This window comes from Stigmatopora nigra, chromosome 17 (assembly GCF_051989575.1).
Source record: "Stigmatopora nigra isolate UIUO_SnigA chromosome 17, RoL_Snig_1.1, whole genome shotgun sequence".
NCBI classification, from domain to species: Eukaryota; Metazoa; Chordata; class Actinopteri; order Syngnathiformes; family Syngnathidae; genus Stigmatopora; species Stigmatopora nigra.
In genome coordinates, this window is record NC_135524.1 from 6,440,398 (window position 1) to 6,464,085 (window position 23,688).

General features: G+C 39.3%; 1 protein-coding gene across 2 annotated transcripts in view; it reads right to left on the reverse strand.

The window, feature by feature from the left end:
- Positions 1–23,688, reverse strand: part of pappaa (pregnancy-associated plasma protein A, pappalysin 1a) — a 69,158-nt gene that overhangs the window by 19,692 nt on the left and 25,778 nt on the right. For both annotated transcript variants that reach the window (XM_077737575.1, XM_077737574.1), the window contains exons 8-14: positions 21,138–21,266; positions 20,642–20,733; positions 18,148–18,344; positions 9,422–9,526; positions 8,377–8,512; positions 8,048–8,261; positions 6,008–6,182 (exon numbers count right to left, since the gene is read on the reverse strand). In XM_077737575.1, the coding sequence (XP_077593701.1) occupies positions 6,008–6,182; positions 8,048–8,261; positions 8,377–8,512; positions 9,422–9,526; positions 18,148–18,344; positions 20,642–20,733; positions 21,138–21,266 (1,048 nt within the window). The remainder of the gene's footprint in view (positions 1–6,007; positions 6,183–8,047; positions 8,262–8,376; positions 8,513–9,421; positions 9,527–18,147; positions 18,345–20,641; positions 20,734–21,137; positions 21,267–23,688) is intronic.

The following is a 23,688-nucleotide window of genomic DNA, read 5'->3' on the forward strand; positions in this document are numbered from 1 at the left end:
GCCCAAAAAAAAGGAAAGGTCAAAGACCAGAGCTTGCCAGACATGAAGCCAGAAATCTAACGTTTATCACTAAATCCGCCTATTACCACCTAAAATACATAGGGTTAAGGGGATTAGCATTAAGGGACATCTGACTAAATGAAACATGGAAAAACCCTCCATGCATATAATTTTAGCAGACTGGGTTACTGCAATTGCATGTTTGCAGATCTTATTGAAATAAAAATCAATCAGAATGATTAAGGTTATTTGTTAAATTTCAAAAACTTTAATAACATTATTATTAAATTATCATTTTTAAATTATCCCTTAATATGCTAAGTGACTGTGATAATAAAAATTAAAAAATAATAATAAAAAGTCATAATTTGTATATATAGTTTTTTCAAAAATACAATTACGGCAACCAGTTCAATCTGATGATGGCCCCTAGTAACATTTTAAAGTTGATCAATATTTAATAAAATAGTGTAATGAAGAATTAACAAAAGGACTAACACTGTCAATAAATCATTCATCTTAAAAGGTAAATAACAACACTTTTTTCTTAACTCATTGCCTATCATTGTCAACAACAAGACATCAAATTGAATATACATCTTTCACTGCATTTGATGGCGCTAGACACCCAATCCTTTTTAACGGAGTGACCTCTCATCCAGCCAAAATGGCTTGGACATCCATCACTGTCTGTCACTGCCAGCCAATGAGTTCAACGAGTGCACTACATAAAGGCTTACGGAGATTCTGTGGTGTAAATTCAGCACCAAAGACCTAGAAAATCAGTTTTAACATTTAAAAAGCTATATTGAATGGCTCATAGCGTTCCTACTCCTGAGTAAAAACATTTTCAAAAGTCCACCCGGTTAATTATCCTTACACTAAAATGAGCAAAGTGTCAATGGGGCTGCTAAGAGTTCTTAAATTTATTATGGATTTATTGGCCACTGGGACATTCCACTGGCTTTTGACTAAGGGGAGCCTATAGCGGCCACACACATTTACAGGTCACACGTAGACACCATGCGCTACCGACTTAATGAGACTTAAGAGGGTCTTCTAGTCACACATCTAATACGTGGTCTGGCTGACTCGATCGCATGCACAACGGCTGAAATTCGGCTAGCCGGACACTTTCCAATGCCTACATGAGGATTTGCAAATGCCTGTACTCTGTGTTCCACTGTGTGACCACTTGAAAGACATGCAAATAGAAAACAGACAGCCGCGACATTTCTACAAATGTAAAGGATAGGGGGGAAAAAGATCAACGATTGAATTATTTCCGAGAAAAAGGTGCTCCTGGATTCTTTTTCGTGTCAGAGACACAAGTGGAAAATGGAAAGAGATAAGACAGCTCTGCCCGTTGAACTTTTCAACTTGAAAAACAAGGCAACCACAATCCATGAGAAACCATATGGTTTGCTTTTAAATACGAGAAAATGCAATTTTGAGAGAATTTATGTGGGGATGCTTTGCTAGGGCCATGGGTTACTTCCTGTGGATTTTTTGGCCACTTCCTACTACTTTTGGGGCATCTTCGGGTCACTTCCTTGTTAACTCATAGGCTCCCATTATTTACAACTCAAATTCAATACTACAACAACAACAAAAACCTCCCTACTCAATATTAACCTCGATGCCACAAAGCCCAAATATATAATTAAATGTAATACAGGCACTTAACTATTCACACTTCACTTCTTCATTGTGGTCATTATTGCTCCTTTTTTGCAAAAAAAAAACATCATTTAAAGCTCCCAAATTTAACAGAGCCAACCAAAATTGACAGAAAATGACCTTGAAATACCGTAGAATCAATAGAAAATGTTAAAAAAAGATTGCATGCAAAGTAAACCCAGATCATCCCAAAATAAGTCAATAGAAAGTACCATAAAATGTCAACGCGGTTGTTCAGTGTGGTCATTATGTTTGACAAAAAACATGATCGATTTGCTCCAAAAATTAAAAGGAATTCATACAAAGTGTCAACAAATTCACCACTAAATCCCGACAATTAAGAAGAAATGATCCAAAATGCACAAAAGGAACTCCAGATTGCCACAAAATTAATAAGACATGTACCTGTGAGTACCCTAAAATTTACCCACAAGTGACCCTAAATAAACTCCTTGCCTGTCATTGGCAACAAGACAATCAAATCCATTTAAACTGGGAAGCCTGACTGTAAATGCTCATCTTTCCATTCCATTACATTAACAAGAAGTGAGTCAAAAATACCCTGAAATTAATAGAAAGTGACCAAGAAAAATCTACAGAAAGTGACCCATGGGAGCATCATTTTCTGATCTATTTTGTTTTTTAATGTTGCTGAACTTCCTATGACTCTTCAACGGAATGATTCCTCATGACTCACTGTGCCTTTCACATGGGGATGTAAAAATGGGTGTTCCCAGTGTTTGCCTTAAATCTCCATCATGTTTGTGTTGTTTGTCCGGTGTTTCGACACATGTGCGCTGCTGTCTCACTCATAGAAAACCCACATCCTGCCCTCATTCAACCCTGCTGGATTCTATAGAGTAATTACAAACATCATTCTGTCAGCACAATGACTTTGCCGCATCAGCTCTATTATCGGTGACATGTGAGCTGAGCAGAGTGATTTAGACGCCCCGAGTGACAGGACAAGACTCATTTAAAAATCATTTTGGAAATTTATGCCGTTGTTTTTTGGCACTTGAATGTCTGTCTGCGTACTTAAATAACATGCGTAGCCAAGTTATGTTAGTCGAGAGGGACACAGATCGGCACTAAAATGATCCAAACCATTTAAGTGGCCCTAGAGTGACTCTGGGTGGGACATTTGAATATGTGAATATCCGTGAGTAAGCGGCAATTGAATAATCAATAGCTATTTTGTTATTTTTTTAACATACATTATTTAGGGGGTTTCAATTTCAGTGTAGATTGCGTATAAAATTGCTACTAACTGGGCATAGGGAATCCTAAAATATAGCTAGTGAAGATTATGTTCCATTCTGTGGACAACACGCACCTTGCAAAATCAAAGAGAATAATGATACATATTAAAAACGCTGATTCACATCATTTTGACGATAAGATTACGAGTAACTGCATTATGTGGGATAATATATTTAAAAGTATTCAGCACCTCCAAGTTTAAATGGACCTGCCATCAATGGCAGCCATACTGTGCCAAACTCGAACCCTGTGTACAGTATATATACATGCATAAAGTACATGCATAATTATGACATATAAGCTGAGCTCATCAATGGTAAACATCCCATCCATTCCTTCCAACAGATCGGACATCTATCGCCATCAGTGGCATCTAATGTTTTACATAGCACACACACACACGAGGGCATATTGGGATATGCGTGCCAATGTGAACGCTTACAAACGGCTGGAGGAGAGCATCTGCTCGCCTCTGCACTTATTTTGTCACCTGCCAGTACCACAGTCCCCAGAGCGAAAAGGATGACATCATCCAGGTAGACAAAGTGCAATACCAAGGAGCCGAGGCGCCTTCTCTCAGCACAGCACACGTGAGCGCCTCCTACCCGCCGGGTCCCTCGCCGGGAACGCTGCGCCATCACCTTCGACAGTCACTTTGTGTGGCTGCCGCTCCACTGGGACTATGACATCATCGCATAGTGTCTACTCCCCCTCCTCTCCTCTCTTCTCCTTTCCTCTCCTCTCATCTCCTCCCCTCCATCCTCCCTCCCTCCCTACCTCCCCCCTCCTGGCTTGCTCCATCTTTCCACACACACACAGTGAGGCTACTGTTAAAGTGCAGAGATTTGCTCCCACGCCAGCACATAAAAGGCACTCGCATGTACGAACCGACACGCATACGGGAAATTGCACTCAATGCCCTGCATAAACAAGATACACACAGATGGAGATACATGCACTTGACAAGTAAATAAACAGGAGAGTTGACACCAAACCGTAAAGCTTTTTGGATTGGCTTCAAGATGCTGAAAAGGCTAATAGAAATGCTCAGAAGCGAGTACAAATTGGACGGATGTTGGATATTGCTTTCATATTCCATTGAAAGGTACATTTGTAATTAGTATATCATTGAGTTTGTCTCGTCAGAGAGTATCCAAACAGTACTAATGTTGGATAAAAAAAAATAAAATCAATGGAAACACTGTTTCTTTGTAATTGCTGGTGTAACCTGCAATGGAAGGCCATTATCTACTACAGCACAAACTTCCATGTGTCTTGGCGAGTAAAAAAACTAGTCCAACAATCCTAAATTTCAAGGAAAACATTTCTAAATTGATGCTATAGCTGGCAATAGAAGGCAACCACTGACCGTATCATCTAGTTTGTGAAGTAGGAGGCATGCAAAGGAGAAATAGTCCAAAATTTACTAAAAATTACAAATCAGTGGAAACTAGGAGCTCACTACAGCCCAAACATTCACAACCTAAGTCTGTTTTAGTGAAGGAGGACACATGTGAAGGACATAAAAATAATCTACAATTAACAAAAATATGATTTAAAAATCATTGGAAGACATTTTCTCATTTGAATTGCTCGCAATAGAAGGTCACTATCTGTCTATTTGTCTTTTGGGAGCCTGAAAAAAAAGATAAAAATAGTCCAAGAGGACATTTTTTTAATCAATAGAACATATTTTCTTTCTAATTGTTCTAATAACTGACAATGAAAGGTCACTACTGACTAAAATTTTTAGTTGGCGATATCTAAAGGACAAAAACAGTCCAATACAAACCAGTGGAAACACATTTTCTCATTCTGACTGCTTCCATACTACACATAATCCACTATATATTACCGTATACTGAAAGGTATCTTCCAAGAAATCCAATAAGAGAACAAACTATCTACCATAGCTTTTGTGTGCAGCTGCATGCATATGATAATTAGTGAGAAAGTGATAAGACTTTCCCAGACTTTAGTGAGGATTGTATCCTTAATAGCCGTCCCCAATATGTCCTTTGCGCAATGACCTGGTCTGCACTGTACATGTGCATAAAGCGCCACATGGGAATAATTACACGAGCGGAGCGCAACGGCACATTTACATTCCCGCGCACATCCCCAAACACGATAGCTCCCCATTGAGTCCGAGCATGCCGCTAATTGCATTAGTTTTTGATTGACGGCGCACTTTGGGGCTATTCATCAATGCCAATTCATTTAGTGATAAATTGTGCTTTTTCAGACGGACGGAGGCAAGGATGTGTGGAGAAAGTAGTTGGGAAAGGACGGCAAGAAATGGGGAAGACAGTAAGGTGTGTTCTGGATTGTGGATACTACAAAGTCGGTGCTGTTGATTATGATAAATGTCCAATCATGTGTCACTTTTGATCCTTCAGTGATGAACTGAAATGAGTTTGACATGACTGGACATCCAATATATTTCACCTGGCAAGGTTGGCAGTGGAGGAACATTCACCAAAAATGAAATGGAATTTCTCCAAATCATAAAGAAGTGAAACAAAGTTAGTTTGTAAAATTCATACGCTACCAAATCACCCAGTTTTAATGGGTCAGTGGTCTACATATAATAATGATATAATTTTAATTAATGAATAGTTGTATAATGAAATGTTATTTTTGCTCAAATGTCATTTAAATATTTTTGGAATGGGCATCTATCATTGGAGGTAAAATATAAAATAACTAAATATGAGGAGAGGGCAAACTGTAAAAATAAAAAGCATATATTTTTTAAATGTTTGCGTTTCTTGTTTTTGTTGCATTTTCCTGCTTTTTTTGCAGCCGTTATTTTTCACAGCTCTTGCATTTTTCCCTTTATTTCTTTTTTTTGTTACAATTTTCCTGTACTATGCTCTTTTTCAGTTTTTTACATTTTGACTTTTAAGGTTATTTCCATGTTTAATGGTTTTGATGTTTTTGGGGGATTTCAATTGAAATTCAGATACACTGCGAGCCCTTCCACTTCAAATCTCCCAGTAATAGACTGCTACAAATTCACAGCACTGAAAGCGTTAAACACACGTCTGCGCGTTTGCTTCACCTGGCTCTTGATGATGTCATCATCCCGGTGGATCTGCAGCACGTATCCCGAGTTGCAGGAGATGGTGCAGCGGTCGCCGTTGTAGAAGTGGTGGCCGGCGTTGCTGCACTTGAGCTCTGCATTGCGGATCAAGGGCTCTTGGCAGTCGATGGCTTCACACGAATAATGTACGCAACTGTGAAGGTGGCGGGAGATGAAAAGGAAACCAAAGAGGAAAGTGACATTTGTAATCGAGGCACATTTAAGTGGGAAAATAACACTGCAAAATGTCAGTGGCTACATTCATCTGTCAATGACTGCTTTACATATCAGATCGATAAACCACATGGAGACAGAAGATAGCCATATTTGGTCTGAAAAATGTGGGGGAGGGCAGCAGAAGATGGAATGTGAAGTGATGTGTGAATGAGGAGTGACAAGTTTCCGAGGACTACGTTGGCGTTTAATGTTCAAGGAATCCCTCTACACCCCACGGAGCACGCGCGCAAGTCGGAGGGCAGAAATTGAATCCGTACTTTTATCTCTTGGCCCATTTGTGTTTTACAGCCTTTCTTGTAGTCGTAATCTTTCTGGTTTAAGTGGCCTTTCCACTGAATTATGGGCTGCCTAAGTATGTACCATATACCTGCCCACCCTTGATGATTCCATCCCGTGTGAGAATTTAACCTTCATTAATGACATGAACATTTAAAACAATAATAAAAATTAAGCACAGTAAGGTAACATGTAGTGCTTTAAAGGAGCAATGGGAGTGTGTCAGCAGTAGTGTTGTTAAAAGTATCTAAAAGTGTCAAGTATGAATATTGGAGTACGATATTTAGATGGTCTTGATTTCACTCGCTGACTTTTACAGTTGCAGAAAAAACATGTTCATATTATTTTTTATAATAAAGCCCTATTCATTCATTTTGCATACTGCATATCCTCACAAGGGTCACATGGGGTGCTTGAGCCTAACCCAGCCAAATATGGGCATCAGACGAGGGGTGTACTGAATTGGTTGCAAGCCAAACGCATCCTGATTCATTTCCAATGGTAAAAACATTTAAATTGAAATTTTCATCCAATTCAGTCTTTCCTGTATCCGAAATAACACATTTCAACAGATCTAAACTAAAGTTTGTATGCTATAACGAATATTGTCAAATGAAATACAAAACTGTATTCAAATGCTATCCATATTCAATAAATGGCCATACAATATATTGTAGGTATTCTTTGGAATCCTTTTGTCATAAATTTGAATTTAAGCACCCTGTATTAAGCCTCCCTTTCTGCTTTCCCCAATGAAAAGTGCATCGTATAACACGATAATTAACAGACTGGCACGGAGCAACTCAACATGAGAACGGTGTGCACAAAGTGATGTTTAATAGCTTTTGCTGTTGTTAACAACTCAGACCTGAGGGGGTGGGGGGTGAAGGGAGGTGGAGGAGGTTGGGAAAGAGGGGGCGCGCAGGGTTGGGGTTTCTTTTTTGACTGTTCCAGGAAATTTGCGTGAGAGAGGCCACAGCACTGACGTTGGAGGCACCCAAAAAGGGGAGAACTTGGCAGAGAAAATGGCGCTATCATGTTTTTTTTTTCAAATGCCCCAAAATTACGTTACATTAAAAGGAGAAATGAGCTCATTATAATTGACTTTTAAACTGAATAAACTTATTGGCTGCCATTGACAGCAATAGACTATAAATAACTTATTTAATTTATGAAAGACTGCTTTCTTTACGAGTCAAGTATATATTTTAACTTTTTTATTAATATTTACAGTATTAAATATTATCAATGTGTACTGCAATTGGCTAGCAACCAATTCAGGATGTACACTCCCTACTGCTTGTTGTTGTGTGAGGTAGGCTCCAGCACCCCCGAAATGAATGAATATTTTTTGAAATATCAACATCAAATTTAGGATTTAAGAATTGTGAAAACAGTAGCATAAACACTATGGTATAATGGTAAAATGATGGCTATAATATGAAAAATATTGAATCAATTTCACCACACCGGCGAATTATAGGTTGCCAAACTTTGCTCACTCACCTTTGACCAGTGGGGTTATAAATCTCATTGCTCTGGCAACCGCTGATAGTGATGGGATCGAAGGATTGGAAGGAACGTAGGCCAACACCAGAGATGGCCACCAAACGGGAGGCGAACGTGACCAGAATGGCCGTCGTGTGATAGAAAGCCACCGACAAGTCATGGCTAACTGGAATCACCAACGGGTTTGTTCGGCAGCTCAGTCGCCACTCGCCTGCGAAGAAAGACCGAGACCATTCAAAATATATTTTGGACAATAGGTGCACTTTTTACGATTTGGAATTTTTTCGAAGAATAATAAAAATAGAAAGGAAAGAAAGAGTTCTTGCCGAGACTATGGATTCCATCTTTGGTGTCCACCAGCTGCACAGTGATGTTACACTGAGTTTGGTCGATGTAACCCGTCCCGTCAGCCGCCAAGTGTATGATCACTGCAGCTGCCACCATTGGATGAGAAAAGTGGGCCTGGATAAGGGAAGATGGGATGGAATTTCAAATGAGATAACCTATTTGAACTCCATTGACAATGATAAATATTCAATCGTGGCAGATTTCACTTTATTTAGTTTATTTAACACTAGTTTTTAACACATCTAGATGGGCTTATTTCTATGATAACCTTCCCATCTCAAATAGATTAGATATCTAGCACAGTAAATGGCAACAGATGTATTCACTAGATGTGCAAGTACGTCATAAATGGACTGTTTATTTTATCTTGAAATATCTTCATAATGAAAAATTGTTAATGTTTCACAGAGAAATTCCTGATAAAGTGTGATTCATATCGGGTTTTTTTTTTAGATTTTTCATGCATTTAGAATTTTGTTTTATTTCAATTCTGAAACAACATTTTTAGTGATTTTGCAAGGTTTTTAAATTGGAGAGTTGTGTTTTTCGCTAATTACGACTTATCACGGTTGAATTCTATAGGAAAGGGTTAACTGGGAGAGCTTGCAGTGAATGAGTTAAGTGTTTTTCCTCAAAATGCATATCCATTTCTCTTATATAGCACCATGAATGCATGGGGTTTTCTTATGTAGCCACAATTAATTATATATATATTTTCTCTCGATTCTCAGCCAACTGCTTTAAGTTAATGTTTCAAGAACAGTGTCATAAAACCGGGACATATAGTATGTCTGAGGCTTTACGTTCATGTTCTTTAAAGAAAACAGCCACCTTAATGAGGAAATGATGTAATATAGCACAATATGGGTCCTGGTTTCAAATGTGATAGACCATCATGTGGTGAACATGTAATACTGATCAAAACTGACAATTCATTGACTTGCATTGCACCATGTTTAAAGCTAAAATATAGTTGTTAACATCCCAGCAGCACTATGTTAGACTGACAGAGTTGAGTTTTACCTTGAGCCAGTAGATTCCCCAGGGGTTTTTGCGGGCCTCGTGACATGGAAACCAGGCATATTGGGAAACCCCGTCCGATAGGTCGAACACCTTGGACTGACATGTCTAAGGAAAGAAAAGGACAAAAGGGTACGAAAATGAATTATGTATATCTTGACAAGTAACTAAAGTCGGTCTAGTCATTGCCTTCGAGAGGTTGCCCAAATCTGATTTAGATAATAACAATGTCAAATGTTGTTCTGTTAAAATTGTCATTTTGGCCTCTATCGTTTTTGATATTTTTACGGTTCTTTAACGGGTGACAACATGGGTTTGTTTGACATAGTTGCTACAAATTAAAAGCAAAATATCTACATAACCGTTGCAGCACAAACAGATTTTTTTACACAACAACCCAACGCAAACATAGCACAAACGAGCAACACTATTGCGGTTCCGTTTCACCGTAGATGGGCTGGGCTGTGTGACATCATCACTACAAATTAAAAGCAGAATATCTACAAAACCATTGCAACACAAATAGAATTTTTTACAGCACAAACGTAGCACATATAAACGGCACAGTTCCGTTCCACTGTAGTTGGAAGTGTGGGGGCTATGTGACGTTATCTCAACAAATCAAAAGCAGAATATCAACAAAACTGTCAATTTCTTTTAAATTTAGCCTTACTTGCCACTATAAAGCCCCCCTGTAGTGCCACACATTTTGCCAGTAATTGCTATGAGTGTTTGGACTAACTGAAAAATTTTGGAGAAACTAGAAAAGTAGTAAAACAAAGAAAGAAATACGAGTAAAACAAACCCAGGCATACAAAGGTGATTGGAGGCCAGGTACTCAAGGACGGACAGTTAAGCCCTCTGTCCTGAGTTAGTGAAATAAGATACCCGTAACAGGAGATTTTTGCTAAGGAGGCTACTGTAAGATTCTGCCACTATGGAAAAACTTGCCCCACCACCTATCTGCCTATGTATCTGTCCTCTATATTTGTTGACAGGGCCCATGTGCTCGGTGCTGATGCGGCAGAAATGACAATTTCTCTGAGAACGCAATTGTCCTGTTGTGGGTAGAGTCCCACAGCACTGTGATGCAACCAAGCGGTTCGTTTGTTCTTAGATAATTGCTGAGAAGAGGGCAAAAGTTGAGTGTAAAACACCCTTAAATTGAGTAATTTGAACCAGAGACAGAGTAGCAATTACAACTAAACCGTTATGCATGACTTGGGGCCCGATAGTCATAGGCTGTACCAATACCAACCCAAAGCACACAACTCATGTCCGTGGGTGAAATCGCGAAATCTGGATATAAACCAGTTTCTCGAGTCAAGCTGCTTTTGAAGGGAATGAAAAGTAGCATACTGATTTGTACAAAAAGAGTCAGCTGCGTTTACTATTTAGGTGGTTCACTAAAGTATTCATGCTCAGGTTTTTTTTTGAACTGGTCAAAGCATGGGATTTACTTTTTACCAGTGCTGATCTGGCCCCCGGGCAACCTGTTGGATGCCCCTGAAATAGAGCATGTAGCTGTACCATGTACTCTTTATGTGCCAGTTTTGGCAGTAAATGCAATACCAAATTGTACAAAGATACAGTTACAAATGCCTTTGACAGTTACTTAAGCCTCCAGAGGTGGGCTGACAGGTCAGTACGGATACAGTTTGACTACGATGGCGCTACAGGCAGCTGTTTTTCATTCAATTCATGTATTTTCCTCTTTTTTCCTCATTTCGATTCTGCCGAGTGAAACACTCAGGGCAATGAGATTTTAGTGAGAACTTACTTCAAATTTGTCAATAATAGCTACATTACTGAGCAGATGTTTGTCCGGTCTTTCAGACGTTGGCTTTCACAGATGCTAAATTGGCTGAAGTAGCCTTGGAATATTAATAATTGTTTCCATGTGGTTTATTACTCAACCTCTTATAATGGGACGTCTATAAACGTCTGTGGGGTTCTGTAGCCCTCCTTTCGACGCGTTCTTCAACAAACATTTGTTTTTACTTTCCTACGAGACAAATTTTTGGCCTTTATTATTAACTGATCGTGCCTCAAAGGAGTCTTAGGAATGTTTCCCTGCAGCGTTTGAAGAATCCGACATTTAGCTTTAACACAACTGTAACATATTAAGTTTCTCAGGTTTAAAACCCATGCACGTGCATGATGGGATTGCTTGGGTACGGATTTGTGTTCTTACTCCTACTAATACAACATAAATTCATTGATGACAACTATTGATAAATGACAATTTTGACAACAGTCAGATTTACATTTTTTTGTCATTCGGTTAAAATCATTCCCATTGAAACTCTCAAGTGAAGCGTTTATACAAGATGGGACATTTTGCAATGAGGATGCATATATTTGCCCATCTTATGTCTTGATATTCGGAACAACCGCCTGCTAGCAAACCTTTCAATTGATTGCTTGATTAAAAGAGTTATAATATCACAGCAGGAGTAGTTGACTAAAGACGGTACACAGAATATTTACAGCGTCAAGGTTGCGTGATACGAGGGAAAGCGACAGCACTTTTAGATGATTTAATCTGGTAAGAAAAGTTATTTATTGCTCTAGCAGTTTATTACAATACACAATGTCCCTATATTTGTATGACTCTCATAATGCAAGTCCAGTTATTTTCTGATGGTTTTACGCATAGATGTGTCAATGGGTAAGAAATTATCGGGTCACAATGTCTTCTTGAAATGTCTTGGTCATGAAAAATTTAAAATGTTGTTTCATATTCCATGATTTCCAAAAATAATTGTTATCTTGCCAATTTCTGGGCGGTTGCTAGGTTTGCGGTGTTTCATAGTACAAGTAGTTTTTAATCCTGTTCCTGTATGCTCAATGTTTTCTTGCTACGTGAAAAGAATTGACACACACAGCCCAAGAGATCCCGTCTTGAACCCTAACCTCCAAGTCTTTATGGCTATAGCCCCAGGACTACACCCTGGACTTGTCGCCAGTCAGTCGCAGTGTTATGGTGAATGGAGCATTGAGTGCAAATCGATCTTATGCCAGCAGTGTTGAAGTCAGCGCGCTACGAATGGAACCATGAATGAAACAGTCAGCCAAATGTCAGTATACATTTTATTGGTCATTTTACTACGAATGCCTCACTTCTGGCGACACAACGCCACTTTCAACTGTCTTAATTGTGTCAACAGTTTTTAAAGCGTCTCAACAAACCATCGTGACTCACTAGTGCGTGGAACTTTTTTTTCTCTCTAACAGCCATAAAAGTTTCAATAACTTTACTCCTGTCATTACATCAATCAGTGAAAATAGAAACGCTATCATGAGTTTAAAAACACATCAAATCTTGTCAAAAAGTATTTAAAAATAAATGAATAATACTTATTAAAAATCATTTATCGTATTTACTCGCATGAAAGCCGGTTTTGGCCAACAAAAAAAGATGATGACTCGAGGATACGGCTTATATATAATATGTATATATATAAAGCCATAACACCATAAAGTCATGACGCAATGACGCAAGACAATGTGGCCAATGTGGTTATTTATTTCAAAATAGAGAAAGGATAAACAGATACAACAACTTTTGTCTGTTTTATGTTTAGTTTTTTTTACGGGACTTTTATTTTTACCTTTCATTATGTTTCCTGGTAACTGTACTTAGAGAAAAGTCATTGTTTGAATGTTGGCAAGCCCTTCCTATATTACTATTCCATGCCACTCCTACAAAAGTCAATAATTAGGGCGCTCACTGTGACATTTTAACGAGACTGTTTGTGCCACAGAACAAATGAGTTGTAGATTCATCATTAATACTTGAATGCAGGTAAGTGTGCGTTAGTCAGGTAAAGGTTTAAGTTTGTCAGTATGAAGTATAGGGTTCATACATTGGTTGGATAAAAAAATAGACCTGTGCTACAAAAAGACACGACAAAAACACATTGATTTTACCCTTTTTTGAGTGCAATTGATGACCGGTACCCATATCATGAGGCAATTTCCCTCCTTCTGCTGTGAATTAAAATAAATTTGCCATTTGTGGATGACTATCCCATTTTGAACTGTTGAACTCAATGTTTTTGTTCAATGATGTGTAGGAATGGAACTACCTTATGTGCTTGTATCCGTTTTTTAAGTTGCAGTATGTCCTCCATACCACAAAGTTGAAAGAATAGTGCAGTGTTTGTATGTTGTCTATCTGAAAACTCAAATGAAATCCCAACGGATTACAAGCAAGTAAACAGAGCTACATAATTATTTGTGCATATATTTACTCATTAATCATATTTGAGTGCAGGGTCAAATGTATCTGTACAAAGTACTTTACACAATGGTGAACAAATTAACAAATATGCTGCTATGTTCTCTTATGTTGTGAATGTTCATAGGCAGGAACTACTGTCCGCTAAAACATGATCCTCTACTTATTCATTGGAAACAAATACAAATGAGTCGGGCACAGATCTGAGTCATCAAAAAGATTGGCCAGAGAGTCACATTGGTCTTTGTAATTACTGTCTGTTTCCAAGGCTGTCTGTATGTTTAATATGTTGTAAACAAGGAGTTTTCCATGGGGTGAGTTTTAACTCATCCAAGAATATGTATGCAAGTGTATATTTGGCCTGAACCATGTGCAATACTATATAGGATTAAATAGTATTATATTAATACAATGTGGTCATGGTGAGTCAACCAAAGTCTTCCCAAACAGACATATTTAAATCAACTGTTGGAAAAAGCACCTCCAACCCCAGAAAAATATCGCAATGTCAGTTTTTTTTTTTCCAATATGGTTCAGACCTAATGTTTATATACAAAAATATATGAATCACTCTATTGCTTGAAGGTGATGTCTTCTAAAAATGCTTCATGGACGCCACACACTGTATGATGTTATGAACCAATCTGCATTGAGCTCAACTCTCCTTAGTCTCAGGTGGTTCATGTTATTTGCCAAGATCGAGGAGTCACACAAGCACGCTATCAACTCCACTGGGAGATGGAATACGTGGCTACATTGGAACACTCGGCCAATCGAGAGGATTCCAATTTGCATGTTCTCCAATCATGAGGTCTTGAAAAATATGGCGCTTAGCTTGAGGGGGATGGAGAACTAGCCAATGACCCACACATTTGGTGTGTACAAAGTGACACCTCACATGTATGTAGGGGCTTAGTGCGCATTTGAGATGTAAAAGCAAGCTGGTGATTTCTCCTGAGATGTTTGCTGCCCAGGCAATCTCTGACGCAACCCCCACAGGCGTCCCTAGTGGACACCACCCTTAATTATACATGAGCAACAGAAGGGGATAACATTTGAGTTCTCTCAGACTGCCAGAAAGTGTTTCTATATGAAGTTCATCCGTGCTAAAGTGTTTCATTAACTCTTTCACTTCCACTAAACTATCAATGATATTTTAGTTCACGCTACTCCCAGAAATTAACAACGAAAAACACCAAAAAAAGGAACGCAAGTAACTTGAATCATTTGAATGGCAGAGGCTGGCAGTAGTGTGCCCCATAAAGAAATTATATCTGTAAAAGACATAGGTAAAAAAAAAAAAAAAACACGCGAAAATGTTAACCAAAATATTGAAACAGCAAAAAAACCCAGGACTGCAAAAACTACAGAAAAAATAGCAAATTCGCCTACAAAAACAAAAACCATGTAAAATCGCACTCATGTAAGCCTCAAGGAGGCATTTTTTTTTTATAGAAAAGAAAGAATACAAGCAAAAGGAGCAATGCTTTCGGTGCACCATCGCTCGGTTTAGCGGAATGTCGGTGAGTGCCTGCTGTGTGAGGTAACGTCCTGTCAAGCCGGTCCCACCCGTAGCCGCCGTCTCATGGGCACGAGGGTGACGACGATGACGAGAGCTAGGCCGTTAAGCACTACCACGGTGGGCAATTACACAGCCCACCTACGTCCGCCTCTACAGGGGAGAACAGGCGGCAGCAGGCGCCGACTGCGATGGAACGTACGGGAATCGGTGAGCGCGTGACCGCCAGTTGAAAACAGATGGGTCGGCTGAGAGGATAAATGTCCCTCGGTCAGCGGTCCCCATCGCTGAATAGAACCTTGCGTATTAACAGCTTGAAAATGTTACACGAGGTCAACGGCGCCGCGAAAAAACGCACGCCGACCGCACTGAGGTTTTTGCATGGCAGAGCCGCAATAATAATTGAAACAGGAAAAGCAAAAGGGAAAAAGGAACGCTATCCCAGAGGTTTCTTTTTAATGTTACCACATGCTTATGTCACTGGCACGCCGCCTGACGAGGTCCGTGCGGTTTGAGGGAATGTTGGCGAGGGACTCCGTGCCAAAGGAGCTGGCTATCCCGCTGAAAGCGCCAGCTCGGCTACTGTTTTTTTCTGTGTGTGAGTGTGTGTGTGTGTGTGTGTCTGAAATGTGAGTAGGTGCTCTGCAGTAGCCTTTTACAAGTTGCCTTGATTGCTTTTTTCGAGGCGACGTCATAGAAAAGTGGGCCACCTATTTTATGTCAAAGAATTTGTTTGCTCGGTTAGCCGATGGGATGACGCTGATGTGTCAAGGTTGTTAAACCTGGTGACCGAATTATTGATGTACAATACTGAAATTCAGTGGTACTTCTACTTTTTATCATAATTTATTATTATTATATGATTAATTTGTTCCAGAAATGGTTTAACTTAGGACTTTTCATAAGTAAAGATGCATTTTATATGTAAACGCTCTAATTTGTTCCAAGGGATCTGCAATACAATCTTTGAAAGATAAAATAATTTATTAGGCCATGAAAATTAAAAGACTTTTCATTGGGGTGGCTGGGCGAGGCAAATGTTTGGCAGTTGAGTAAACATATGTGCACGTGCACGTAAGCACACGACCTGTGCACAACATTCATTCAGCCTTAAATTGAAGACGTAGATTTCCGTGTAAAAATCACGCATGCTGAACTTGAGATTTCATGCAGAGACACGATCACTCTTCCTCCTCAAGTGCCTTCTTTGGTTGTTATTGCCATTCTCGCATCCGTAAAGATTCCTATCACAGCCGCACACGACATCAACGTCGTTGCGGGACATCAAACGCGAGCGAGCCACAAAGCCAACGCGGTGGGACTTGTTTACCAGATCAGGGGGAAACGATGCGTTATCCTCAACGAACTCATTCAGAATCGGAAAAAGGCCACCGTTTGCGATGCCGCAACAACGTGCCGTCCTCTATCGGGATATCTCGAGCCAGACTTTATCAGAGGGCTTTGAAATTAATCCACATTGGGTGAAGCCAGCTATGAACAGGACAGGTGACGTGATGTAGTTAAAAGAAAAAGGGCTCGTTTACAATGTGCTTGACAAATGGCTCGCATTCATCCTGGGGAAAAGAGACATATGCAATCTATGCCAAGGAGCACTTAGGATGTTGATGTGCATGTTCGTTACGGCCTCACTTCCCTTTCTTGAGAAAAAACAAGCACTACAAGGACAGCAATGATACACCAAGTGATAAGCCACACTTACAAATGCCTCTACACGCCAGACAAAGGAATAACTTAAGCTTTGTTGCAAAAGGCATTTCCTTATATATAACTTCTTTCATTAAATTTTCCAACTGGGCAGTCAGTGGGGAGACCCTGAATTGGTTACGAGCCAATTGCAGGTCACAGTGAGGCTAACAACCAATCACACATCCAATCATACCCATTGACAATTAAGAATAGCCAACCATGTTTTGGGGATGGGAGACGAAACCAGGTGAAAACACAAATTTAACGCATGAATTCATAATCCATCAGGGATTAAACCTCAAGAACTGTGAGGTGGATGTCTTAACTACTCTTCTAACGAACTAACCTTTATAGTAGAGCAAACACAATGTGGAATGTGTTGGCTTTTTATAGCAACAATCACTAGCAAAAACTAGCACTTTCATAGTGTGCATGAGTTTGAAAAACACTAACAGCTTTTGCTATGAAGACTAACGAGGCATGGTCAAGTTAAACAAAGTGTGGTGAGAATATTTTTGTCGGGTTGGGAGGCCTTGAATTCAGCAAAGACGTTGAACAATGATGAGAAATAATAAACAGGGACTCAAAGAAGAGGGATTTATGTTGCGCATGTCAATGACCGGAGGGGAATTTGAGAGTTAAGCGCTTCCACATACGTGAGGCTTTGTGTCTACTTGATATATGCATCGCTTTAATGATTTGTGCCATGGCGGCGCAACGGCAACAGATCAATGCTTCCACCACGCTCGGGTGAAATCAATGGCGTCATGTCGCGTCTTCTGGAAGCATTACTTTAATGAGAGAGGCAAATTTATGCGAGGGGGGAATCTAATTAAACCTCCCAATCTTTAAAATGACTTAACTGGCAAACCAGCAAAAGAAGTTGTTTCACACACACACGCACACACACACACAAATGATGTCATATATGGATCAAACTGAGGAAGCTATAAAAAGATGGTTGAGCAAACAATGGGTTTTTATTAACCCTTAATGTATTCTAATGTCAGATTGGATGGTTCCTGTGGTTTTAAATTACTCTTGGAAATACTATAAATGAAAGACTATAATAATATAATTGTAGCATCTTAAACGCAACATTGGCACTAAAAATATTACTCAATGCCATTTTTCATTAAATAAAACAATTTAAAAATGAAAAAAATAACTAAGTGTAATGTAGTGTACATTTAAGCTTCTTGTGAGGGCCATGTTTTCAACAATTGATGTATTCTGGAGCCCTCTGGCTTAGAAACTCACCTTGGTAACAGCAGGATACCCGGCTGCCACTTCGCCTGAACAGTAGGGTTTCTTCTCGTGGGAAACCTCGACTGTGGAAGCCCACTGGTCCAGGAAGCCACTGGGCGTGTAAAGGCCACAGTCTCGGACACCAGTCTCTCGCTCAAAGTCCTCGCAAACACCATCCCCGTCGAAGTAGTAGCACATGCTTGGTTCTTCTGCAAATTCAAAGAGGACAGAAGATGTCAGAAAGTGCAAAATTTACCCTCACCGTCTTTGGGGAGCACGCCTTTGATCCTTATCTCTATGCGGCGAGAAGACAACAAACCAGCAGGGTGAAGAAAGAGGCTACATTCCCAAGAGGTTCAGAAAGAAAAACAAACAAAAGGAATGAATTAAAGTCGGACCATCACCTCAGAGGTCACTGAATTCGATAGATTGAACTTGGTTGAGACACACCCTGTCGTCATTTGCTTTGAAAAATCAAATTAAAAAATCCATGGAAACCTATTGAGTTTTGGGAGGGATTAGCTCCAGAACCCTCCACGACCCTAATGAGGATAAAGTGGTTTCAAAAAATGAGATGAGAAATAAAAATATACTATCAATTAATACATCAGTAACAATTAAATAAACCGAATTAAAAATGACTAAAAGTTAATATTCTGAAGTAATTTTTGTTTCTCGTGAAACTAACTTAACTAAATAGTCATTATAGTTCATTAAAATTGGTAAAACCAAGTGTGAATGTTCAACTTTCAGTGCTATTGATTTCACAAGGCGTCCAATCCGTTTTGACTGGGAGGGGCGAATGATTAATGATGAGTTCAACAAGTGCACTGTTAAAAACAAAAACAAAATTCCTGCATTAAAAGAGCTACGATTAAGAAAACTCAGACCTTTTAAAAGTTTGATGCAGCTGAGTGCCTCAATATTTTGGAGTTGTGGTAATTTACCAGGGTTTTACTGCGTAAATATCCCACCCGCGGTTCAAAGCCTGGAAGTGGAAGCTTTGGGTCTGGAGGAGAAGGGCCTCACTGCTAATGCGCTGTCAGCCAGTGGGGTTCCGTTTAGGGGAGTCGGGGGTAGAAAGACGGCATTCCGTGCCGAGTTGGCCGGGGCCTCCTTCTCGAAATTCCAGCCCTCCGCCGCAGCAGTCCAAAAAACCAAAGTGAGTTGTGCGCTCTGCCGGATGGCCGAGCGAGGGGCTACCGAGAGGGCACGCAGATGCCTCGCGCTCAGTCGGAACGGGAGCTTTAAGCGGGCCCTGCCGGGTGTTTGAATTGGGATTAAATTACGGAAAACGTGAAAGCCGGGGGGGCCTTGGACTGTCGTTTTTTTTTTTTCTCCGTCAATCAACAGTTTACGACCTCCAACGAGCACGCGCAACCAGACCAATTACAGTGAAGCATTCCGAGAAAAATATGCCGAGTCTAGCAAAAAAAAAAAATAGAGAACTTTTACTGCCAGCATGTTTTGCAATATTTTGCTTTGCTTGCCATCATTGGCTAACTTAACTCAGTGTTTATGAGTATGATAGATATCCAATCAGGTGGCATCTAGTCAACTTATGCTGCAAATTTTTATGATAATAATAATTTTCCTTTTTAGTAAATTGCAGGGGGATGGTTTACTCTAGTGCACAGGAGTCAAAGTGGCGGCCCGGGGGCCAAATCTGGCCCAACACATCATTTTGTGTGGCCCGAGAAAGTATATCATGAGTGCTGACTTTCTGTTTTAGGATCAAATTAAAATGAAGACTATAGATGTATATTAAATTACCTGATTTCCACCTTTTAAATCAATAATTCTAATTTTTTAACCATTTTTTTCTGTATTTTTAGTTCAAAAATCCTTTTGTAAAATCTAAAAATATATTAAAAAAAAGCTAAAATAAACATTGTTTTTAGATCTATAAGAAACCTGAATATTCAGGGCTTTTAAACCAGTTCATTTAATCCATTTATAAAAAAAAAATCTAAATATTATATCTAAAATGGTTCACCCCACATGAAAACAAGATGACGTTAACACGCTCTGCTTTAGTGGTTGATAAACTCTTGTATGTCATTTCTATTGATTTTGGGACATTTCTTATAGTTGACTTACAGTTGATTTCAAGTGGAGTTCATTTACAGGGATTACTGTACTGTCCATACCAATTACGCACCCAAAGAACAGCATGGGAAAAACAGCACGGGCATTGCAACCATCCAATGAAAGCAGAAGCGCCCATGTACGCGTGCTCGACATGTATGCGCGTGCACTCGCCAAGCGGGAGGAAAAGGGGGAGGAAAAGGGGGACTGCAGCAGGAGAGCGATACAGGAAACCCATCCATCTCTTGGTGAAAAAGAATGTCGGATATGCCAACCATTTAGCTGTGTAAAGTAAGATGAGTCACCTCTTGGAAGTGTAATGATTTCCAGACTTTTTAAAAGAAGGGCAAAGCTTTTAGGGCGTCTGACTGCACGAATGGACTCTCAGGCAACAAAATATGAATGCTAATTGACTTACCGACACAGTTGAAGAAAGGCTCTTTCTTGCACTGACTGGAGCAGCCGTCACCATTCATGGAATTCATGTCATCACACTCCTCTCCATTGGAACTAACACATCAGGAGGTGGTTAAGGAAATGTCCACACTCAGACTTGCCAAACAACATACAATGAGACGTCATACACGAGAGGAGACTGTCCGTGTTTACACATTTGGCCTGCGACACAATTAACAATTGGTAAATTAGCAATTATTAAATTATGGGTATGTGATGTTAATAAAGGGATCAAAATGGACATTTAGCACCGTCAATAGCACTTAAAACAATAGTATTCCCAGTTTCAATCAGCTAGAAATCAACAATTAAAATGGAAAAAAAGTATTTACGTTTCGGGCGATGTTTGATTTTATTGGACGTTTCATAACTTGGGACAAAATAGTTCTCATTAAAGCTTTTTGTAACCTGAATATTTCCTAAGTAGAGGTACTATTGTATCAATAGCAATGGCTCACCTCTGGATCCGTCCATCTCCGCAGTAGGTTGCCCCAAGTTCATGCACCAGTGGCGGCGACGGTTCACTCTCGCTCCGACTGGAAATGGTTTGGACTCGGTAGGTGTACGTCACATGCGGGTCCACATCCCTAGAGAGAAGGAAACCCAGAGAAAGAGAGAGAGATGGAGACAAATGTCAAATGAAAAAGACCCAACGTCTAAGCATTTCAGGAAAACGGGAAGCCTTGAAGCAACGTCAGAGGAAAAACCGCAATTAGAAAAATATTCTACACTGCGGGGACAATTCGGGGCAGCCCGGTGGAAAAACGGCGCGTCGGGACGGCATCATGTCAACTATTTGTGCCAGCCAAAACACACAATGCCCACAGATGCTCCCTTTGCTCGTGCATCATAGCGAGTCAAAGACCCATCATGAGGAACACACAAGCGGTATGGTTTGGAATTATTGAGGACTACTCACTTTACGGGTGTATGTCGCCATGACGGTTTCTTGAGTCGGCATGATAAGGAAGGCTGAAAATAAAAGCTCTGAAAGGAAAAAAACAATACTTAAATGAGAAAACTATAAGGAAACCATTTTTTTTAAGAAAATGGACAAATCAATTGATGAATGATAACCTGAAAACCATAAGCAAACAACGCAAAAAACTGTAAAAAAAATGCAAGTGAGGGTGCTGTCGTGTCTCCACGTGAACTTTTACAATTTTCTATCATATCATTTAATAATATATAGCATCCTCATTTGCACATGTGCCATTTACAGTTTTTTTTTTATTTGCTTATAGTTGGGTTCATCATTTATAATTGATTTACCATTCATGGTTGTGGTTTCTCATTTAAGTCTTGCTTTTGGCTTTTAGAGGCCGTAAAATAGCTCATTGATGTGCGCCTTCAACAATGAATGTAAACGTTTCTGATGTAGTTTTATTGTTTCTCACAGTGCTTTTATTTCTTTTGTTGTTGTTGTTTTTTTTCTTTTTAAACAGATGCTGCCTTCTTTGCTGGACTATATTGTTGTGTCACTTATTTATGGATGTAATAAAATCTCAGACATGCTGTCATTGGATTGTTTCCCAATGTTACAGACAACTAACAAAGAGAAATTATGCTCCAGTCTTCTTTGTGTATTATCTTATGCCCTCTATCAGAGCATGAGTGGGTTCACTTTTTATATACATATATATAAAATGCAAGTGCCAACTTGAAATACTCCAGTGAATGAAATGCAAAAAAAAAAATCTGGAAAAATGTAAATAACCTTTCAAAAAGTTTGATCACAATAAAAAAAGCTTGCAGTTTCCTATTTGTCAAGCAGGTTGAAGTATATATGTTATAGTTAAACATGTAAGAGGAGAAACATGCATACAGTGTATGTTTTGTTTAATCATAGCTAGAGGTTGGGGGCACAATTTGTAAATGAAGGCAAAAATAGGACCAATATATACAGTAGATTGTTTCATGTGAACCATCAAGTTTTGTGGGATTATTCTATGGAATTAACTTCCTCCAACCCCGAAAAAAAAATGTTATAGTGCAGGGGTGTTCTAACAGTTTTGTCTGAGTGCCGCTTTGAGAAAAATCTAAAAGATGCGATGGCCAACTGAAAATCATTGTACAGTTATTTGTTAAAGGGAGGACTGGAATTAGATGTTAAAAACTGTTTTTTAAAATATCTATAATTTCAAATAATACACAGCATTGGCTGCCATTGATTGTGATTGTTGCCAGACATCTATTACCGTCAATGAAAGTAAAACATGATTGCTCAATACCTGTCATGAAGTGTGGGTGTGCAGACGAAAACAAGAGGCCAGAAAAGGCGGTGGTGACACAAAAAGCTTCAAACAGACAGAAAATAGGCCCAAAAACAAAAGTGCAAACCAAGCCAGGGGATGCAACTATGAAACAAATAAGAGCATGGCTTGGATGCAAAAAGCACCTCAAATGAGCAAACAAACTAACCATAGATGGTTTAACAAGACATGAGAAACAGGTGGGTGACACATGGGGCAGGAAATCAGGAGAGGGACATGAGGAATGGATGACCAGGTGGAAACAATGGAGAATTACTAAAAGTTCCACTTAGCAAAATAAGCCTAAAAATTAAATAAAATTAAATAAAATTTAAAAAGAACATATGCTTTTGGTGGTCAGAGTGAAAATAAAAGATTGCAAAGTACAAAATGTATAAATATAATTTATATAAATGAGTTATTGTTATTGTATATTGATTATTTAGTTGTCTGTTTGTTGATGTTATTTGTGCACTTTGTGGTGAAGCTTTAAATCTCCTTAGACTTGTATAATGAGAATTAAAGCTTCCAATTTAATTCAAGCAAGGGCAATTGTGAATTAGTTTGGGATATTAGGGTTTTTCTTATATTTTAAGTTGAAATCGTGCAATTTCTGCAATGCCTAAAAGCTATTCCAAAAATGAAGCAAGGCTGATGCCCAGCGGGTCGTGACTCATGTCCTGTTTTGACCACATTTGCTCGGGCAGCCAGCTTCTCCGTCACAATACTAGCCACTGTGGCTAACAGAGATTCACGT